The 19,574-nt window shown below is 49.2% G+C and overlaps 1 protein-coding gene across 1 annotated transcript in view; it reads right to left on the bottom strand.

Annotated features, from left to right (window-relative positions):
• Nucleotides 1–19,574, bottom strand: part of LMF1 (lipase maturation factor 1) — a 258,971-nt gene that overhangs the window by 68,103 nt on the left and 171,294 nt on the right. Inside the window, exon 6 of the mRNA XM_063143557.1 lies at nucleotides 14,906–15,073. Coding sequence (XP_062999627.1) covers nucleotides 14,906–15,073 — 168 coding nt within the window. The remainder of the gene's footprint in view (nucleotides 1–14,905; nucleotides 15,074–19,574) is intronic.

Genomic DNA, 19,574 nt, shown 5'->3' on the forward strand with positions numbered 1-19,574 from the left:
CCCAGAATCCAGGCTTAGGAACATGGGAGGCTTAATCCATAATGATGTTCTGGTTCAAGATACGATGAGGCTTAATCCATAATGATGTTCAAAGAAACAAACACATCCCTGCACGAAGAAAACTTGTGTGTCAAGGAAAAAACAAAGCGAGGTGAGGCTAGAACACCCCCCCCCTCTCTTCCACACCAATTTTTCCATGTGCATCTTGAGGAGCATTAAGGTGTTTGAGCCCCTGCCTGCAGTCCGCAGCGCTCCGGCCCCACCAGGCACAGCTTGACCACCCCTGTGAGAAGGAGGCCTCAGAGAGCGGGATAACTTTTCAGCATCGTTAGGGATTTATTGTACGCAGGTGCCAGACTCAACATGTCGAGTTTTATGCCTTGCCAGGGATAAAAATGAAGTGGTGACTTCAGAATCCAGCCGTGCTTCTGGGCTCCAGTCACGCCGTAGCCTCATTAAAAAAAAAAAAAAAGGAACAGGGGAAAATGGGCCGCCCGAGCCATGAAGACGCTTGCAGGAAAGTTGTGGAATGAAGCCACACTCACCCAGAACAGAGCTCTGCACTTAGCGCACGCACGTGGGGCTCATATGTGCATCTCTGAATGGCACTTAATGCATCACCCACCCATGTCGGTTATGGAGTCAAAGCCAGGCCTGCCTTGGAATGGGGGCACAGAGGGCTGGTGTTCTCCAGTAAGTGTATTTGCAAAGGCCCGGCCATTGTGGACTACGGCCTGACTGAAGCTCAGCCTGCAATCTATCATCGGTAGACTCTTGGGCCATTTCTACACCAGCCCCAAAACTCAGGATGATCATGGCTGAGTCCTTGTGCGTTCAAATGATGCACGGGGACTCCCGGGGGGCAGGAGGGACAAGCACAGGTTTCCCCAGGGATAAATAATCCCTGGAAAAACCCGATTTGTCTCCAGACCACAGGAGGTATGCGGCCACCTGCCCCTGCTTCGTCCCATCTCCTCGTGAGTAAATGCAAGGAGGCAGGGCACGGGGCACAGAGCTCTTCAGGCAGGAACTTCACCCCTCCCTGGATCTGCATGTGAAAGTGCGGGAATCTATTAGACCCTTTTTTGAGGCACCTAGCCTGCCAATAAGGGCGAGCCACTCCCTTGAACACAGGGGTCGGGTAAACCCGCCCCATTATTCAAGCTACACTTCAGTCTATGGGGGAACCAGTCTGCATCATCCTCACTCAGTGCTGCACAGCTCCAAGTAGATGAGACAGGAGGGTCCCCAAAAGCAAACCATATCCTGACACGAGAGGTGCACAACCCCAGAGGAGCAGGACCTCCGGATATGCCAGTCGCCAAAAGGTGCCAGAGGGCTCACCGCCCCTACTGTAATATCATTCAAATTCCCGCACACCCCGCCACAGGAGGGTGCCAAGCCTCTGCTTCGGCACCCTGTAGTTGGCACGCATGTGCGCTCATCTCCATTAAAAGATAAAAATAAAAATGGAGGGCACGACATCCCTCCTTCCTCCCGGGATGTCGCGTATGTGTGCGGACTTAGGGGAGGGTCTCGCGAGCAGAATATCGCGAGATCCTCACCCCTCCCTCCCTCCCTCCCAGAACGCCGGGAGGTGTAGAAAGGCCCTTGGTGGGACTACAATGTTGGAAATGTGTGCATAGACTCAGAGGTTGAGACATATGTGTGCATGCGCATGCATTTTTGTTTTAAATATATATTATTGTGCCTGGATGTGCACAGCAGGTCAAGGTGTATCAAGGCTGTCTCAAATTGGATCCGTGTCTAGATTTCCAACAACGGTTGCTTTCTGTTCCAAGTGACACAGTTGATAGTAGCACCATTTCCACATCACCACGTAGTCCTTAAGGACCTAAGAGGAGGCCTGTTGGATCAGGCTAAAGGCTCTTCTGGCCCAGTATTCTGTTCCCACAGTGGTCAACCAGAGGCCTCATTGGGAAGCCCAGACGCAGCAACATACGCGTGCAACAGCACTTCCCAGATGGTGTTCCCCAGGAGCTGGTGTGCCAAGGTACGCTGCTTCCGACACTGGGGATAATATACAGCCATCATGACCGGTAGCCATGGACTGCCTTATCCTTCTTCTCAGGAAAGGGAGCGCAGAACCAGGATGGGAGTGAAGGAGTGGCAGCCCAGGAGGTTCACAGAGGAAGAACATCTGATAACATCCTGAAAGCTGAGGTAGGATTTGTGTTCTGACAAATGGCTGGTCGCCTTCCATGCCTCTGTGTGTGTGTGTGTGTGTGTGTGTGTGTGTGTGTGTGTGAGAGAGAGAGAGAGAGAGAGAGAGAGAGAGAGAGAGAGAGAGAGAGAGAGCTGTTTAGGCCTAGGGCGTCTGGAGCTTGAGCCAGGCAGCAAACGGCTTTGCCAGTTTTCTGGGAGTGGGTGGGCTCAGGCTTCAGAGCCCCCTTCAGGCGCAGAAAGAACGAAAGAATGAAAGAAAGGCCTATGCAACATGGTCCTTTGCAACTGGCAGACAGGATGAATGGGGGCGGGTTTAGACCTTGAAATCCGCATGCGAGGCCTGGCCTCCTGCCATGGCCTGGTCAAACAGAGCAGGGACCTTCTCCCTGCTGACCTCAGGGACCCTGGGAGGGACAGCAAAACTGCCGGCCGTGGGTCTGAAATGAGGTATGGCAGCCCGCGGCCCTGATACTCCGCAGCCATGGAGGACGCCGGGATTTTGGCTGCCAGGAAGCTGGAACTCTGCAAGCTTGGCAGTCCTGCATGAACCTCTCCTCCTTCAAGCTCTTGGCCTTGAAAAAGCGGCTTGGCCAACTCACGAAGAGCTGGAGCAGAGTCGGCTCCCCCCACCTTTCGGATGGACCCTGCCCACCCCTAACTCGGGAGTGAAGTATTGTGCCCATGACATCAGCCTGCCCATTGGACACTCCTTCTCCCCTGGATATCTGAGATTGGTGTTAAGCAGGCCTGGGGGAGCCCGGTACGGACCTTGAGGGGCCTCCACTGTTAAGGAGTAACTTCGGAACCGTGGCCCTGGGGGCGGAAGAGGTTGGCATTTACACAAAGGGGTTTCTGGAGAGGCAAGGGAGAACGCTTGCAGTGGATCTTCTCACTGCTTTCCTGATTGGTTCAGTCTGCGAGTCCTCGCAAGCTGTCCGTGTGTGCAGAACGGGCTTCTTCAGGACTTGGCCCCGCCGGTGCAACGTGTGTGGCAGAGCTAGGCCTGGCCCGAGGAAAGAGCGCTTGGGCCGTGCCCAGAACCTGGTTGCAGAGCTGGCACTTGGCACGGCAGCCGGGCCTGGAAAGTCACACGCTGGGCGGAGAGGGGGGCCGCGCGGCAGACGCAGGAGATTCCGGCTTCAGGGAGCGGCCGCTTCCAGCAAAGCCCTTCTGCCCACTTCGCCAGGAAAGGCACGTGGAACTTGCATGGCTCTGGGTCTCCCACACCTTGACGGTGCCTACAGCAGACAGGCGGGGCAAGCTCTCTGCAACTTGGGATGGCCGGTTTTCCATCTTCCTGATTAACAACCCGTAAAAACCCGAAAATCCAACACCAGAAAAATAACAGACAATATGTTATACGGGGTCCCTTTATAAGGCGACTGATTAACTTCCATCGCTGCAGCAAAAACAACCAAAAGCCCTGGCTGACATTTTAAACGCTAACACATTTGGACGGGCATCCGAGCTGACACCAGCTCCACCCCCACCATTTTGCCAGATGCTGATGCCTACGAGAGCTTTTGCCGTGGCAAAAATACCGGCCCTTGAGGTGCCGCAGGGCTGCAGCAGACTTCACAGGGCTTGGCAGGATTTGCTCCTTCAAGCAGATTTGAGCAGATTTGCACTCGGAATGGCATTCAAATACGGCAAGGGACATGGCGACGATTCCCCACCCCCTCTGCCCCGCCCCGCCCTGCCCAGAAAAGCCCTTCTCTTCTTTCCGCTTTCCCCTGAGCTGTCAGCACTGCAGAAACCCAGGAGACGTAGTTGGCTAGGGATGCACTGGCGGCCCTGGAAAGCATCTGTGATCCTGGATCAGGAGCAGTCGCTGAGGCAGCCGAGAGGGATGGCTAGAGGGGACCTTCCTCTTGGTCTCTGCCCTAACCTGCGCTAGTAAGTATTTTTATTGGGGGAAAGGCAACAGTGACTCTCTCAGTTTCAGTCCTTGCACTTTTTTGAGAGGCTTGTGAGGCATGGAGCACCAAAGGGAATCGTTCCGTGGGGAAACAGCAATCCTGCAATAGAGGTAGCGGGCTCACGCACTTCCTCTGACCGACCCAGGAAGGCAGAGCCAGACACTGCTCGGTGGCACCTTTGCTCGTCCATCAAGAAGTGGGCGCAGCAGCAGAGCCACACAGGAATGGTAGCAGTAGGGGGAGGCAGAGGTGGAAGGAGCTCTGTGGCACACACACACACACACCTGCCCAGTCCCAGGAACCTTAGAGGAGGAACTGTGTGCCCAAAACTCCCCCCTTCTGGCTAAGGCCGAAAGGGCCTCAAGGCTCACCCAACCCTCTTCCTCTGAGTGGCGTTGAGTGATGCAGCATAATAAGAGATCGGATGAGGACGCAGACAAGCTGGAAGATGTTCAGAGGAGGCAACCAGGATGATCAGGGGTCTGGAAACAAAGCCCTATGAGGGGAGACTGAAAGAACTGGGCATGTTTAGCCTGGAGAAGAGAAGATGGAGGGGAGACATGATAGCACTCTTCCAATACTTGAAAGGTTGTCACACAGAGGAGGGCCAGGATCTCTTCTCGATCCTCCCAGAGTGCAGGACACGGAATAATGGGCTCCAGTTACAGGAAGCCAGATTCCGGCTGGACATCAGGAAAAGCTTCCTGACTGTTAGAGCAGAACAACAATGGAATCAGTTACCTAGGGAGGTTGTGGGCTCTCCCACACTAGAGGCCTTCAAGAGGCAGCTGGACAAGCATCTGTCAGGGATGCTTTAGGGTGGATTCCTGCATTGAGCAGGGGGTTGGACTCGATGGCCTTGTAGGTCCCTTCCAACTCCGCTATTCTATGATTCTATGAGGAGTCTGGTGCCCTGGATAGTGCCAAGTAAACCTGGGTTCAAATTCCTGGTCAGTTAATGAAGCTTACTAGGTTGCCCAGGAGCTTGGGCTCAAAGGGGAAGTGGAAGCAGTCAAACAAAGGGGAGGTCAAGCCGGTTCAGGCAAAGGCCCGTTAAGCCATGTCTCTCTAAACAGGACCTTAGGCAGCTCCCAGTAGCCCTGATGGCTGAGCTCTAGAGAGATGTTGTCTCAGCAACGGGCTGAGGACAACTGAAGGTTTCTGTAGGCTGGTTGGCCCTGCCTCCTTAAAGAAGCTGGCTGTGCTGTTTTACAGGCCCCTCGTCTGGTTTTTCAGGCAGTGGCTTGCATGGTAAGAAAGCAATGGGGATTTTATTGGGGGCTCATCTTCTGAGTCTGAGAAAAGTGAAAGGCCACATCCTCAGTCTAGGGTCCAGGAGGAGGTGCTGAGGATCCCCCCTCCAAGTGAGGCAGCCTATATTTCCTTCTCAATCTGTACCTCCCTCAGAGTGGCCCGAGGGGTCAGGTTAGGGGGTCATGACAGAGGTGAGTCATTCTCCTTGTTTAAAATAGGAATGTTAACAACATGCCTTGCAATATCTTTCTGAGGCTAAAGGGAGACTTTCTGCAGAGGGATGTGCACTCCAAACCGTGCTATTAGAAAATAGAGTTATCACTTAATAATTCATGATAATGCACATATCACTTCTATAGGATACTTTAAAGAGAGAGAGAGAAAGAGAAAGAGAGAGGGGAGTCTATACATCTGCAAAAGATTTCCCAGGATTTCTCCCTGTCTCCAGTCTGAATTTTGGTCATAGACATTACATTCCAAATCATTATTTGCCAGTATATTTGGCGTGGAATGCATTTCTGTCTCCGTAATTGTTATTGTTGTTTTAACTCAAGAGAACTGCTAGCAAGCTCCACACCAATATTTGATGCTCTATCCCGAGAGCCTTTAGGAAGACCTAGCGAAATAGCTTCTGGTGAGTATAGAGTCCTACATCCCAATAATATTCTGCATGGTATTAATGACATTTCTCTCCATATATCTATAATTATGGACAAATTACATTGCCAACATAAGTTACAACATTATCAGTCTCAAAGGATGTAATAGTATATATTAGCAATGCAGTGGTCATTACAAACCAGGTGCCCTCCAGATGTGCTGGACTACAATTCCCATTACCTGCAACAAGTATGGCACTGCAGTCCAACACATCTGGAAGGCAGAAAGTTAGGGAACACTGTCATAATTCCACAGCTCATGGAGGTATACACACACACGCCAAGACTCAAGGCAATCCCATCATCCCCTGATTTTTGGGGAGTTTATTAAAACCGGGCACCCCATTCACACCCCTTTCCATAGCTCCGTCAATTTGCACGTTAAAAATCTCAAACTCGCCACCATGAAAGCTTATCCAGGGGTGCACACGCATGCCGAGACTCAAGGCAGTCCCATCATCCCGATTTTGGGGGAATTTATGAAAACCGGGCACCCCATTCACACCCCTTTCCATAGCTCCGTCAATTTGCACTTTAGAAACCTCAAACTCGCCACCATGATAGCTTGTCCAGGGATACATACGCACGCCAAGACTCAAGGCAGTCCCAGCGGCAGAGCCCGGTAAAGGACCAAGGGAGAGGGGGACCTTACCTGCCTCCGTCCGTGGTCTGTCGCCGTCTTCAATTGAGCATGCGGTTCCACCAGGAAGTCTGGGCTGCAAGCTCAAGTGGCCCAGACTTCCTGGTGGAACCGCGGGCTCAATTGAAGACGTTGACGGACCGCGGACGGAGGCAGGTAAGGGAGAGGAGAGCGGGAGGGGGTACCGGGCCCTGCCGCCGCCGCCGCATGGGCGACAGCGACAGCAGCAGGGTCCGGTAAACCCCACTTACCTTTCCGGCGGAGCTCCGGATCGAGGCGAAGGATCCGCCTTCACCTCGATCCTCTTTGCCACGCTCCGCCCCCCCCCAATCCTCTTCGCCTCCGCCTTAAGGGCAGGTGAAGGCCCCTGCTCCGCTCCTGCTTCTCCGGTCCGATTAGAAGCGGAGCACATCCCTAGCAGGAACTCTTCTCTGCACAGCGTGGATATTCAGTGGGGAGTGTTTATTTTAAAACAACAACAACTCCACCGTGGAGTAGAGTTTTCCCTCCAGAAAACACATTTCTCAACAGTGGTGTAAAAACTCAGCCGTGGAGTTCTAAAACCACAACTGAGAAAAGTGTTGTCTGAATTGAACCATTCTGTCTTGCCCTTGTCTTGCTCACAAGAATAGGGTGACCCTATGAAAAGGAGGACAGGGCTCCTGTATCTTTAACAGTTGCATAGAAAAGGGAATTTCAGCAGGTGTCATTTGTATGCATGTCGCACCTGGTGAAATTCCCTCTTCATCACAACAGTTAAAACTGCAGGAGCTATACTGCAGCTATACAGTGACCAGATTTAAAAGAGGGCAGGGCACCTGCAGCTTTAACTGTTGTGATGAAGACGAAATTTCACCAGGTTCCCCATATATACAAATGACACTTGCTGAAATTCCCTTTTCAATACAACTGTTAAAGATACAGGAGCCCGGTCCTCCTTTTCATATGGTCACCGTACACAAGAATAACCCGGAGATGGCTAGTATCATGTCTGTTGTTCTAGTCAACAAACGACAGGAGGTCCATTAGTGCAGTGGCAGGCTCCCACTGAAAACTTAACAGGGGTAGGATCCCCGGACAACCATCTTGCCCAATAGAGAACAAACGGATTGGATTATTTTCCATGGAATGCGGATGCCTTTTTCCCAATTTGACCCCTCCGCAAGTCTGATTTGGCAAACTTCTTTGTTCTTGAACTAGACATCCACTAGTAAATGGGAAGGGGGGTTCCAAGTTCATGTTAACTGCTGGTGGGAAAAGTGGAGGGTAGGAATTTAAAGGGGATCGAACACACCAGTAAGCAGTGGAAGAGAACCGGAAACACAGGCATTTCCCCCTCAAACCGATTTCAAATCTTGCAGTAGCCAGAAATATTCACACGCACCCTTTAATTTGAGGGAGGGGGGTACACAGAAGACAGCAGCCCCACGAAGAAAAAATTCTCTGGGTCTGCTGGTTAAACCTGGAAAAATGTAGTTAATGAAGCCTAGCCACCATGACTCCAATAACAATTATAAAAATGTCTAATAAAACCTTGCATGTAATGTCAATTAAAATCTTGAAAAGCAGAATTAAGTGGGATATTGACATTAAACTTTATTGTTTCCTCCGCTGAGCAGAAGTGCCGTCAATAAAAGTCATTTTGAATGAAGAAAAGAACAGTAAATATTAAATAAACAGAAGTGTGTGTGTGTGTGTGTGTGTGTAACTGCAAAAGACCTACATTGGGACTTCTCCCTGGGTTGGCTCCGTTGGGAGGGAAAGTCTGTCAGTAATTGCCAACTGTTCATAAAACGTCAATTAAATGGCAATAAGATGAATGTATTTAACAATAGGCCATTATGAGTCCGTTATTGTCTCCAGTTTCCTTTTGCAGAGTCGAGTGGTAAAGACTTGTTAAATTTCCTTGTCCCTGTTATGGAAAACAAATTGTAGTGCTGCAGGTTAAAGGTTTGCTGTCGGAAAATACAGAGCATCTCTCCATGGTTTTATCCAGGAGGAAAAAAGGAATCAGATGCAGCGGCCAAGCAGATGTTCAGCCTACAGGAAAAGCCCCTGGAATCGCCACCTAGAAGGATCGTAACGCAACAGGATGAGCAACGGGCCCTCTACGCCCAAGACCTTGCAGCACGGCACTGGATGAATTCCTCAATTTCACTTTATCTCAGTTTCTTATGGTTCCAAACTGAAGTTCGTTTGCAAATTTGTTGCATTTTTTAGATATCCGCACGAAAATTCAGATGTGTTGTCATGCACATTTCTTCAAAATGTAAGAAATTATACATGCATTTTTGCAAGCAACCTCCCATAATATAATGCAATTTGTGCATCATTTTCAGTAATATACAAAATTTTGCACACACTCTCCCCGAATGTACATTTTTTGTAAGCATGTTTTGATTGAAGAACTGCAGTGTGAAGTTCCGAGGAGTGTGAATACTGAAGAATAACTACGTTGTGGTTCTTGTGTTGGATATGTATAGCAAGTGAGAATTAGGTAGGTTTGCATTAAAACGTGAACTCAGTGAATTCCTTCTCCCCCATCCCTAAATTTGAAACTCACAGTAGACAATGCTGAGCAAAATGAACCAAGAACCATTTTTGTGGCTTCCAATCCTCATGATAGGTCACTGACATTAAACAAGGGCTGATATTCTTCCAGGTTTTCCCTCCAGATGCTTCCTCACCAGGGCCAAGTCTACACGGCCGCTTTACAGAGGTATTGAAGTGGACTGAAGACTGTTGGAGCACAATCCACGTTCCATGTACCACCTTCATAGTGTTATGTCCTGCTTTTTATTCCACATTTGTAATGATTTGACACAAGGTGTAGATCTGGCCCTGGGTGGAAAACAATATAAGGGATCCACACTGTTCCTATGTGTCTAGTTATAGGGGATCCACACTGCTCATACATGTCTAGTTAGGAAACATCAGGGTAAGTTACAGGAAGCCGGATTCCGGCTGGATATCAGGAAAAACTTCCTGACTCTTAGTATGACAATGGAACCCATGACCTAGGGAGGTTGTGGGCTCTCCCACACTAGAGGCCTTCAAGAGGCAGCTGGACAGCCATCTGTCAGGGATGCTTTAAGGTGGATTCCTGTACTGAGCAGGGGGTTGGACTCGATGGCCTTGTAGGCCCCTTCCAACTCTGCTATTCTATGATTCTATGATTCATGCTCCAGTTGGACTGTTCCCTGCACCCCCAAACAGAAGATGAGTAGGTATGCAGGGCCATTGCACCCACCCTGCTAAAAGTATTAACCCCTCTCTAAAATCAGTTGTGTATCACATGTTGTTATTTTTTAGTTGATAAGACTGCAGGAAAAGACTATTGTTTTCACTACCTGATTGTAAGCCACTCTGAAAGCAAAATACTTTGAGTCAATATCCACACACACACCTCCGCACACACCATTAATACTTCAATACCTGATTTTAAAAGCCAATTACCACTATATTACAGATACCAGTGAAGGCTGATGGCTCCAATGTCAGTTGGCCGGTTTCAGTTGGAACTCTAACGGAGCTATCCAAGGCGCTTCACCACCAGCCTCCGCTGACAGATACCTTATTCTTGCAGGCCAACCTGAGGGTCTTATGTCAAAAAAGGTATTGATGAACAACTATGTAACAACTTCCCAAACCTCTGACGTTCCTGGGACAATCCAGCCCAGAACATAAGAAGAGCCCTGATGCTGGAACAGACCAAGGGTCCATTTTTGGGGGGATACTTGGCTCAGCAATACTACAAATGAGAAGGATATTGGAATTGTTGTAGATCACAAGCTGAATATGAGCCAACAGTGTGATATGGCTGTAAGAAAGGCAAATGCTATTTTGGGCTACATTAATAGAAGTATAGCTTCCAAATCACGGGAGGTACTGGTTCCTCTGTATTCGGCCCTGGTTAGGCCTCATCTAGAGTATTGCATCCAGTTCTGGGCTCCACAATTCAAGAAGGATACAGACAAGCTGGAGCGTGTTCAGAGGAGGGCAACCAGGGTGATCAGGGGTCTGGAAACAAAGCCCTATGAGGAGAGACTGAGAGAACTGGGCATGTTTAGCCTGGAGAAGAGAAGATTGAGGGGAGACATGATAGCACTCTTCAAATACTTGAAAGGTTGTCACACAGAGGAGGGCCAGGATCTCTTCTCAATCCTCCCAGAGTGCAGGTCATGGAATAACGGGCTCAAGTTAAAGGAAGCCAGATTCCATCTGGACATCAGGAAAAACTTCCTGACTGTTAGAGCAGTACGACAATGGAACCAGTTACCTAGGGAGGTTGTGGGCTCTCCCACACTAGAGGCCTTCAAGAGGCAGCTGGACAAGCATCTGTCAGGGATGCTTTAGGGTGGATTCCTGCATTGAGCAGGGGGTTTATTTTATTTATTTTATTTTTATTTTATTTATTACATTTTTATACCGCCCAATAGCTGAAGCTCTCTGGGCAGTTCACAAAAATTAAAACCATAATAAAACAACCAACAACCAAGAGGGTTGGACTCATAATCTTATTTATTTATTTATTTATTTATTTTATTTTATTTTATTTTTATACCACACATTAGCCGAAGCTCTCTAGGTGGTTCACACTTTTATAGTGCTAGTTTTACTCTACCCTGTGCCTGTTTGGTGCATTCTCTTCCCCTTCTTATTGTTTTATTATGATTCTATTAGAATGTAAGCCTATGCGGCAGGGTTGTGCTATTTTATTGTTTTACTCTGTACAGCACCATATACACGGATGGTGCTATATACATGAATAATGATAATGATGTTAATGATGGCCTTGTAGGCCCCTTCCAACTCCGCTATTCTATGATTCTATGATCTAGTGGCCAACCAGGTGTCAACCAGGGACCAACAAGGCTGGACATGGTGCAACAGCACCCTCCCATCCATGACTCCTCGCTCTCCTTTACTCCTCACATCGAGGCAGTAGCTAAATCCTGTCGTTTCTTCCTGTATAATATTGCCAGGATTCGACCATTTCTGTCTGTCTCTTCTGCCAAGACTCTCGTTCACGCACTGGTTATCTCTCGGTTGGACTACTGCAACCTTCTTCTCTCTGGCCTTCCTTCGTCTCACATCAGTCCGCTGGTCTCTGTTCACCACTCTGCCGCTAAGATCATCTTCTTGGCCCGCCGCTCTGACCATGTCACTCCACTTTTGAAATCTCTTCATTGGCTTCCAATTCACTTCAGAATCCAATATAAACTTCTCCTGTTGACCTACAAAGCTTTTCACGGTCTAGCTCCTGCCTATCTCTCCTCTCTCATCTCACACTATTGCCCCGCTCGTGCTCTCCGCTCCTCTGATGCCATGCTTCTCGCCTGCCCAAGGACCTCTACTTCCCTTACTCGGCTTCGTCCTTTTTCTTCTGCTGCCCCTTACGCCTGGAACGCTCTTCCAGAACACTTGAGAACTACAAACTCAATCACAGCTTTTAAAACTCAGCTAAAAACTTTTCTGTTCCCTATAGCTTTTAAATATTGAGTTTGTTCTGACTCTATACTGTTTAGCTTCACCCTTCCCGGTGCCTGTTTACACTTCCCTGTGCCTGTTTGCATTCTCTTTCCCTCCTTATTGTTTACTACAACTTTATTAGATTGTAAGCCTATGCGGCAGGGTCTTGCTATTTACTGTGTAATCTGTACAGCACCATGTATATTGATGGTGCTATATAAATAAATAAATAAATAAATAAATAAATAATAATAATGTTCCCCAGCAACTGGTGCGCACAGGCTTACCCCTCGGATACTGGAGGTAGCATACAACCGTCAGGGCTAGTAGCCCTTGAGAGCCTTCTCCTCCAGCCCAGGTTCCTTACGGATTACAAACCAAGCCTTTCATTCAAACTCTTCCGCATTCAGCCCCACAAATGAAACGAAACCAAAGAAACGGCCATTCCTTCCCAAGCTCCCCTTCGTGATCTCGCCTCTTAGCATTTTCACTCATTGTCTGCTCTTTTTTTTTTTCCCTTGCTTCTCCTTTTCCTTCTCTCCCTATCTGGCAAAATTTAGACAGCATGTTTCTTGGGGCAAGGACCGGACAATGCTTGAGAGAGGGCACAGTTATTATTATTTCGTAAAAGAATAAAATAAATAAATAAATAAAAAACAAAGACTAAAACACGAGTCGTCGGTATGCATTTTGGGTTGGTGTCGTCGAAGGCAATTTGATGTTCTGCTATGCTTATGCGGACTTAAAGCCCACGTTATTATTATCTCATTGTGTTAACTGTATGCATGGAGCTCCTGGAAAATTCATTTTTTTTGTTTCGTTTTGTTTTAGTTGGCAAGCAAAGAGAAGGCTCTTAGTAAGCAGGGTGCTGCAGCTGGCTAAGTCATGCCAGAAACGTCTGCTTGCTAATACGGCGATTTGTCATGGTGACGATTGTCAATATTGCCATTGCAGTTCTGTCTTGTTTGAACATGACTGATGAGCTGAAATTACTCTTCAAAATGCCATGCTTATGGATGATGATACAAGCCACCAACAAGAATGATCTACCTCCTGGAGAAGAGAGCAAGTAACATGACAGCTTGTACTACAACGCGAACCACTGTTTAGTAAAGTGGCAATCCGCAGCGTAACACAAGGGCACGCAAAGGAGGAAGAAATCGGCCACGTGTGACCTTCTACCCAGACATGACGGGATGTTTCCAAGGGGGGGGCACTGAAGCATGAACAGAAATCCCTCCCTGCTCACATGTCAGCCTTTTAAAAACCCCAATCAGCTTTCTTCATGGCTTACCAACAGAGCTTACACATGCTGCTCTCCTGTTTATGCGCCATGTGTGCTCGTCATAAAAGTCCTCGCTGCTACCGCGCAGTTCTCGGGCGACACCCAAGCCGTGCGAATCGTAAATGGAGGCAGAAAGCAGCAGCCGGCCAAACTATTTCATTAAGGACGCCGGTTTATAGGTAGTTTTGAAAGTTCAGTCGACACGAGACGAGGGAGGGGGAAGAAAAGAAGGACTGAAACGGTGAGAGCCCAGAAAATGGTCTGGAGACACACAGTGCACGTCTGCTACTAGTCTGGGCCAGTGAGCTGCACCCTGGAGGGGACGCGGGCTAGGAATTGGAGAGGCATCAGCTGCTCCGAGCTCTTGGAAGCAATGGCAGGGGACCAAAACTCTCCCGACATGGACCTGCCCGTATACTGCGCTCAACATCTAAGGTCCTCCTCCAAGTGCCTACTCTGAGGGAAGCTCGGAGGATGGCAACAAGGGAGAGGGCCTTTTCGGTGGTGGCCCCCCAACTGTGGAATGATCTCCCCGATGAGGCTCACCTGGCGCCAACACTGCTATCTTTCAGGTGCCAGGTCAAGACTTTTCTCTTCTCCCAGGCATTTAACAGCATTTAACTGTTTACTAACACATTTACTAACGGGGACTGGCCGACGAGACCACATCACGCCAGTCCTTCTCCAGCTTCATTGGCTGCCAGTCCAGGTCCGGGCCTGATTCAAAGTGTTGGTATTAACATTTAAAGCCCTAAATGGCTTGGGGCCGGGCTATCTGAAGGAACGCCTCCTCCCGTATGTACCTGCATTATGCCCTTTTTTCAGGAAAAACTTCCTGGCTGTTAGAGCAGTAAGACAATGGAACCAGTTACCTCGGGAGGTTGTGGCCTCTCCCACACTAGAGGCCTTCAAGATTGAGGGGAGACATGATAGCACTCTTCAAATACTTAAAAGGTTGTCACACAGAGGAGGGCCAGGATCTCTTCTTGATCCTCCCAGAGTGCAGGACATGGAATAATGGGGTCAAGTTAAAGGAAGCCAGATTCCAGCTGGACATCAGGAAAAACTTCCTGACTGTTAGAGCAGTACGACAATGGAGCCAGTTACCTAGGGAGGTTGTGGGCTCTCCCACACTAGAGGCCTTCAAGAGGCAGCTGGACAACCATCTGTCAGGGATGCTTTAGGGTGGATTCCTGCATTGAGCAGGGGGTTGCACTTGATGGCCTTGTAGGCCCCTTCCAACTCTGCTATTCTATGATTCTATGTTCAACAGTGGGGCTGTGCTACTACCAATCTGCACCAATGCGTGTCTGCGGAGGTACTTATCCTTTGTTTTCCCCTTTGAAAACTGTACGGTTGCCATGCTAGATGCTCGGGTGTTTGTTTGTTTGTTTGCTTTTTAAAACACCAATGGGGTGGTGACCACAGGGGCCGTGCATTTCTCCTGAAGGAACACCGGCGGCCTTTCGAGTCACCGCGCTGATCTCACCTGGAAGAGAATCTGCAGAACGCCGTGAAGGATGCACATGCGCCGCCCGAGGAAGAGGAGGAATGGCACGGCCAGCTCAATGAAATGGTTGAAGAGGGTCTCGAACTGATGGAACCACCACGGCGACCGGTGCATGTAGTAGGCGACAGGGTTGGGAACAGGCTGGGTCTGGAAGAGATCAAGAGCAAGGGCATCCATCAGCTGGTGAGGGAGGGAGAAGAGGACCATCACCACAACCCGCCCCTGGAGTGCTTCTCTCGCACGGTACACCTGAACTGCTCTCTAGAGATACGCCGCCAGGAATAGGAGAGAAAGCAGCACGAATGGAGGGCGTGTAAGTTGCTCCTTCAGGATCAGGAGGGTCAGCAAACAGGCACCTGTGGGTTGTCGCCATTTTTGAGGCCGCAGAGCGAAGGAAGAAGGGGCCAGCCTGCTCCTTCCAGTGCCAGATGGTTCTATCCCCCAGGCATCCCACCTGACTGGGATGCCTGGGGGATACACAGACTTGGTTCTTTTCTCCTGGGCAAGAAACTGTCTCTGGCTCCTTAGTCACTGAGAATCTCTATCCCTACTTGCCCATTCCTCTAATCTGTGCATCACCCTACCACTTCTTCCCTTCATCCATCTCTTCTAGCGTCCCCACTTCAGGAAGACTCCTCCTTGGCTGGCACTGCCTGCAACTGACCTCTCGTGCCACAGCGACGCCCAATGGCTTCCTAGGCCCTGGCCTGGCCCTTGTTGACAACGTTCCATCCCAATCCTGGTCACAGTTCTAGCACATGGGAAGGCCCCAGGCAGGACGGAGTGAAGTTGACAGGCTGGCTCTGTGCATCTGTCCCGCTACCAGCAGGGGGAGGCTGCCGCATCATGGGGCAGCAAACTTGGGTGTACCAGAAACGTACACCCAAAACAGGGAGCTGTAATGCACTCATCCTCTCGAATAAGTCTACTGGTAAGATGTCGTGGGCAGTATCCAACAGGGTCATTTCGCAAACTCAAATAGCGCTAGCGGAGTCCGCTAAATCTTTCCATTGTACAAGCAGTTGCCCATTACACTTGCACAACTAGTTGTGCAACAACTAAAGTGATTTATTTATTTATTTATTTATTTATTTATTTATTTATTTATTGCATTTGTATACCACTCCATAGCCGAAGCTCTCTGAGCAGTTCACATAAAGTTACATTTGTGCAAGTGCAGTTGTGCAAGGCCTTCTGCATTATGCTTGTGCAACCTGCTGTGGAACCTTTTGAGTAGGGCTGTGCTCCACTTCTCCTTGGGTCGGAGAAGCAATAGCGAGGCGGCCTGATTCGCCTCCGGAAAAGGCAGAGAAGCGAGTCAGGGAGGCTGCGGATCGAGGCGAAGAGGATCGCCTCAATGCGGAGCTCCGGACAATGGTAAGTGGGGGGGGAGGGGGACTCATCTGGTGTTGCCGCCGCAATCCCTGCGGCAACGGCGATGGAGCCAGGTAAGGGGGCAGGGAGGAGGGAGGCTTACCTGTGTCCATCGCGGTCTTCAATTGAGGCCCCAGCTTCAAGCGGAAGAGGCCGCGGCCTTCTCTTCCCCTTGAAGCTGAGGCCTCAATTGAAGCCCGCGACGGACGCAGGTAAGGGGGCAGGGGTTGGCCTACCTGGCGCCGCCAGTGCCACCGTCCATGTGGCGATGGCGGCAGCAGAGCCAGGTAAGGGGGCAGGGAGGAAGGAGGCTTAACTGCGTCCATCACGGGCTTCAATTGAGGCCCCAGTTGAAGCCGGAAGTGAAGGCCGAGGTCTCTTCCGGCTTCAAGCTGGAGCCTCAATTGAAGCCTGCGACAACGGACACAGGTAAGGGGGTGGGGGAGGCTGGCTTACCTGGTGCCGCCACCATCCATGCAGCGACGGCGGTGGAGCCGGATCTCGCTCCGTGGAGCGGGGGACAGGCGGATTGGCCCGAAGAGGATTGGCCCCGATCTGGAGGGTCCGGATCGGGCCACGAAGCGGATTGGTGGGTCCGTGCACAGCCCTACTTTTGAGCATAACCCTTGCCCCACCTGATGGGACAAGAGTTATGCTCGATGGGTTGCACAAGCATAACACACAGCTGCTTGCACTACCGTGCTTGCGCAAATGTAACTTTAGTTCTGAACTATGCACAGAGAGCGTCAGCTATGGGCGGTTTTGAAATATAATAAATAAACAAACAAACCTAGTTTCCGCTAGCCCAAATCATTTGGGTGCTGACAAACACAAATATGTCTCCATCATGCTTTATATTTTCCAAGCTCAAAACCCAAACTCAAGCTGTACAAGAATGTAAAGTGTGAAATGGCTCCAGCGCTCAGTGTTATACTGCTCCTGAACCTGGAAGCTCTATTAAGCAGTCACAGCTAACACAAGTGGCAGACCCTGCGTGTGCCCAATCACATGCACACACTCCCTTGGGGTTACACCTCCCTCCCCCCTCCCTGCCCCCCGGTTCCAGGGGATCTCCCTTTCCCCAGCACGAGTACAGGCTACATTCGCTTTTAGCCCTTGCAAGTAAATATTACAGAGATGTAATCTGACCTCAGCTCCAGCACTCTAACATGAATCACACAGTGCTGGAAAACAGCAGAGCAATTAAAAACGAAACAACAACAATAACAATGTTGAGAGCAATTCATCTTAGCGTATCTAACACAGGCTATATTCATTAGCAATGTTTTTTAAAAATCCTGACAGCAAAACAGAGATGGCTAGAAAGGCCGATGATAATTGAAGGAGACGCAACACATCTTTAAATTGTTTGCAGCTTAAAAAAAGAGAGAACGAAAATCAAAAATACAAACAGCGCGAGGGGAATAAGATTTCGCTGTGCCGAAGGATTGCTTTGGCTCCGGCTGCCAAGTGCTGTAACGAATGCAATTCCTTATTAGTCAAGCTGGAATTAATCATCCTGTTGCTTTATACGGTTTAGAGCCGGCTGAAATTCCCTCGGGACAGAAGACCGCATCCTTCCTTCCGCTGACACCGGGGCAGGATGGAGCAAGCCGAGGGGTCACGGAGCTTTGCCAAGCCCCTACACCGAGGGAGCAGGGGGTCAGGGGATCCCTACATCCGGGGTCAAAGAGCTGATGCGTTGTTAGAGGCCCTCCCCAAGACGGGAGCTGGTTTGAGTTAGTCTGGATGGTAGGACTTCAGGGGAAGGCCACGCTGCTGAAGCCGTCTCCCTTGACTCCAAATGGCTGGGGAATGTATATTATTTAAAATGATGAGGAAAACACCCTCCCTCACCTGTGCAGGAATCATAGAATAGTAGGTTTGGAAGGGGCCTATAAGGCCATCGAGTCCAACCCCCTGCTCAATGCAGGAATCCACCCTAAAGCATCCCTGACAGATGCTTGTCCAGCTGCCTCTTGAAGGCCTCTAGTGTGGGAGAGCCCACCACCTCCCTAGGTCACTGGTTCCATTGTCTTACTGCTCTAACAGCCAGGAAGTTTTTCCTGAAAAAAGGGCATAATGCATTTGGAACACAACTCACTGGCACAGAGTGTAATTTCAAATCTAGCAGGTAAGTGTGCAAATCATAAAAGCCAGTTGCAGCAACTCAGATGCTGAGAGAATACTTTTTCCTTTACTTCACATTTAGACACGTGGTTCAGGATTTTTCAAAGGCACGTTTTGCCTCCCACCAGTGAAAAACACTATGGACAAGCATCTGTGATACAGTCTGGTGACTCTTTCGGAAAAAGAGATACTTGCCTGGTCATTTGAGGTGAGAAATTTAGACAGGAGAGTTTAATAACCAGAAGAAAGGTGGTTCTTTTAGGCCACCGAGATGCTGCAAATGACAGAATATAGGCATGTGGGTGGATATACTGGCTACTAACCAGTTTCTTGGGCTAGTAAATTTTGTGGGCTGGTTTCTAACCACGGAATGAAACATCAGCCACGTTTGGTTTGCAGAGATTCAAGCGACAGTCAAAGGTATCCTTCACAAGTGACCAGGTCTGACCAAGCTGTGTGCAGAGTTACAGGTATATTACAGATGCAAGCAGCACCCTTGTGGGTTCATTCACCAGCAAATAAATACATCCTTGCACCTAACTAATCCCACAGGTGCATGTAGATACAAGAAAATAACCACACGGACATGGCACCCCCGATCCAGAATGCTGGCACCTGGGCAGCAGACTGAAAAAGCAAGCACACGGGTCTCCTGATCACAGTCTCACTATGGTGAGATTTACTATATTTTTATTTAGTAGCAGAACCCACACTCTCTTGTGGTTCGGGAGGCGGGAAGTGTTATAGCTTTTAAACGCCTCCTAAAAATGTACCTCTTCACACGGGCTTTCCCTGGATCGTAATTTATCTGATTTTATATTGCACTTTTACCTTTTTATGGTTTTAAATTGTGCACTGCCCGGAGAGCATCGGCTATTGGGCAATATAAAAATGTAATAAATAAATAATAAATAAATAATTTTAAATTATAATTATTTATAAATTTGCTTCGAAATGTAGATTAACCTTGTCACACAAACTGTCACACAGAGGAGGGGCAGGACCTCTTCTCGGTCATCCCAGAGTGCAGGACACGGAATAATGGGCTCAAGTTACAGGAAGCCAGATTCCGGCTGGACATCAGGAAAAACCTCCTGACTGTTAGAGCAGTACCACAATGGAACCAATGACTTAGGGAGGTCGA

This window comes from Elgaria multicarinata, chromosome 17 (genome assembly GCF_023053635.1).
Source record: "Elgaria multicarinata webbii isolate HBS135686 ecotype San Diego chromosome 17, rElgMul1.1.pri, whole genome shotgun sequence".
NCBI lineage: Eukaryota > Metazoa > Chordata > Lepidosauria > Squamata > Anguidae > Elgaria > Elgaria multicarinata.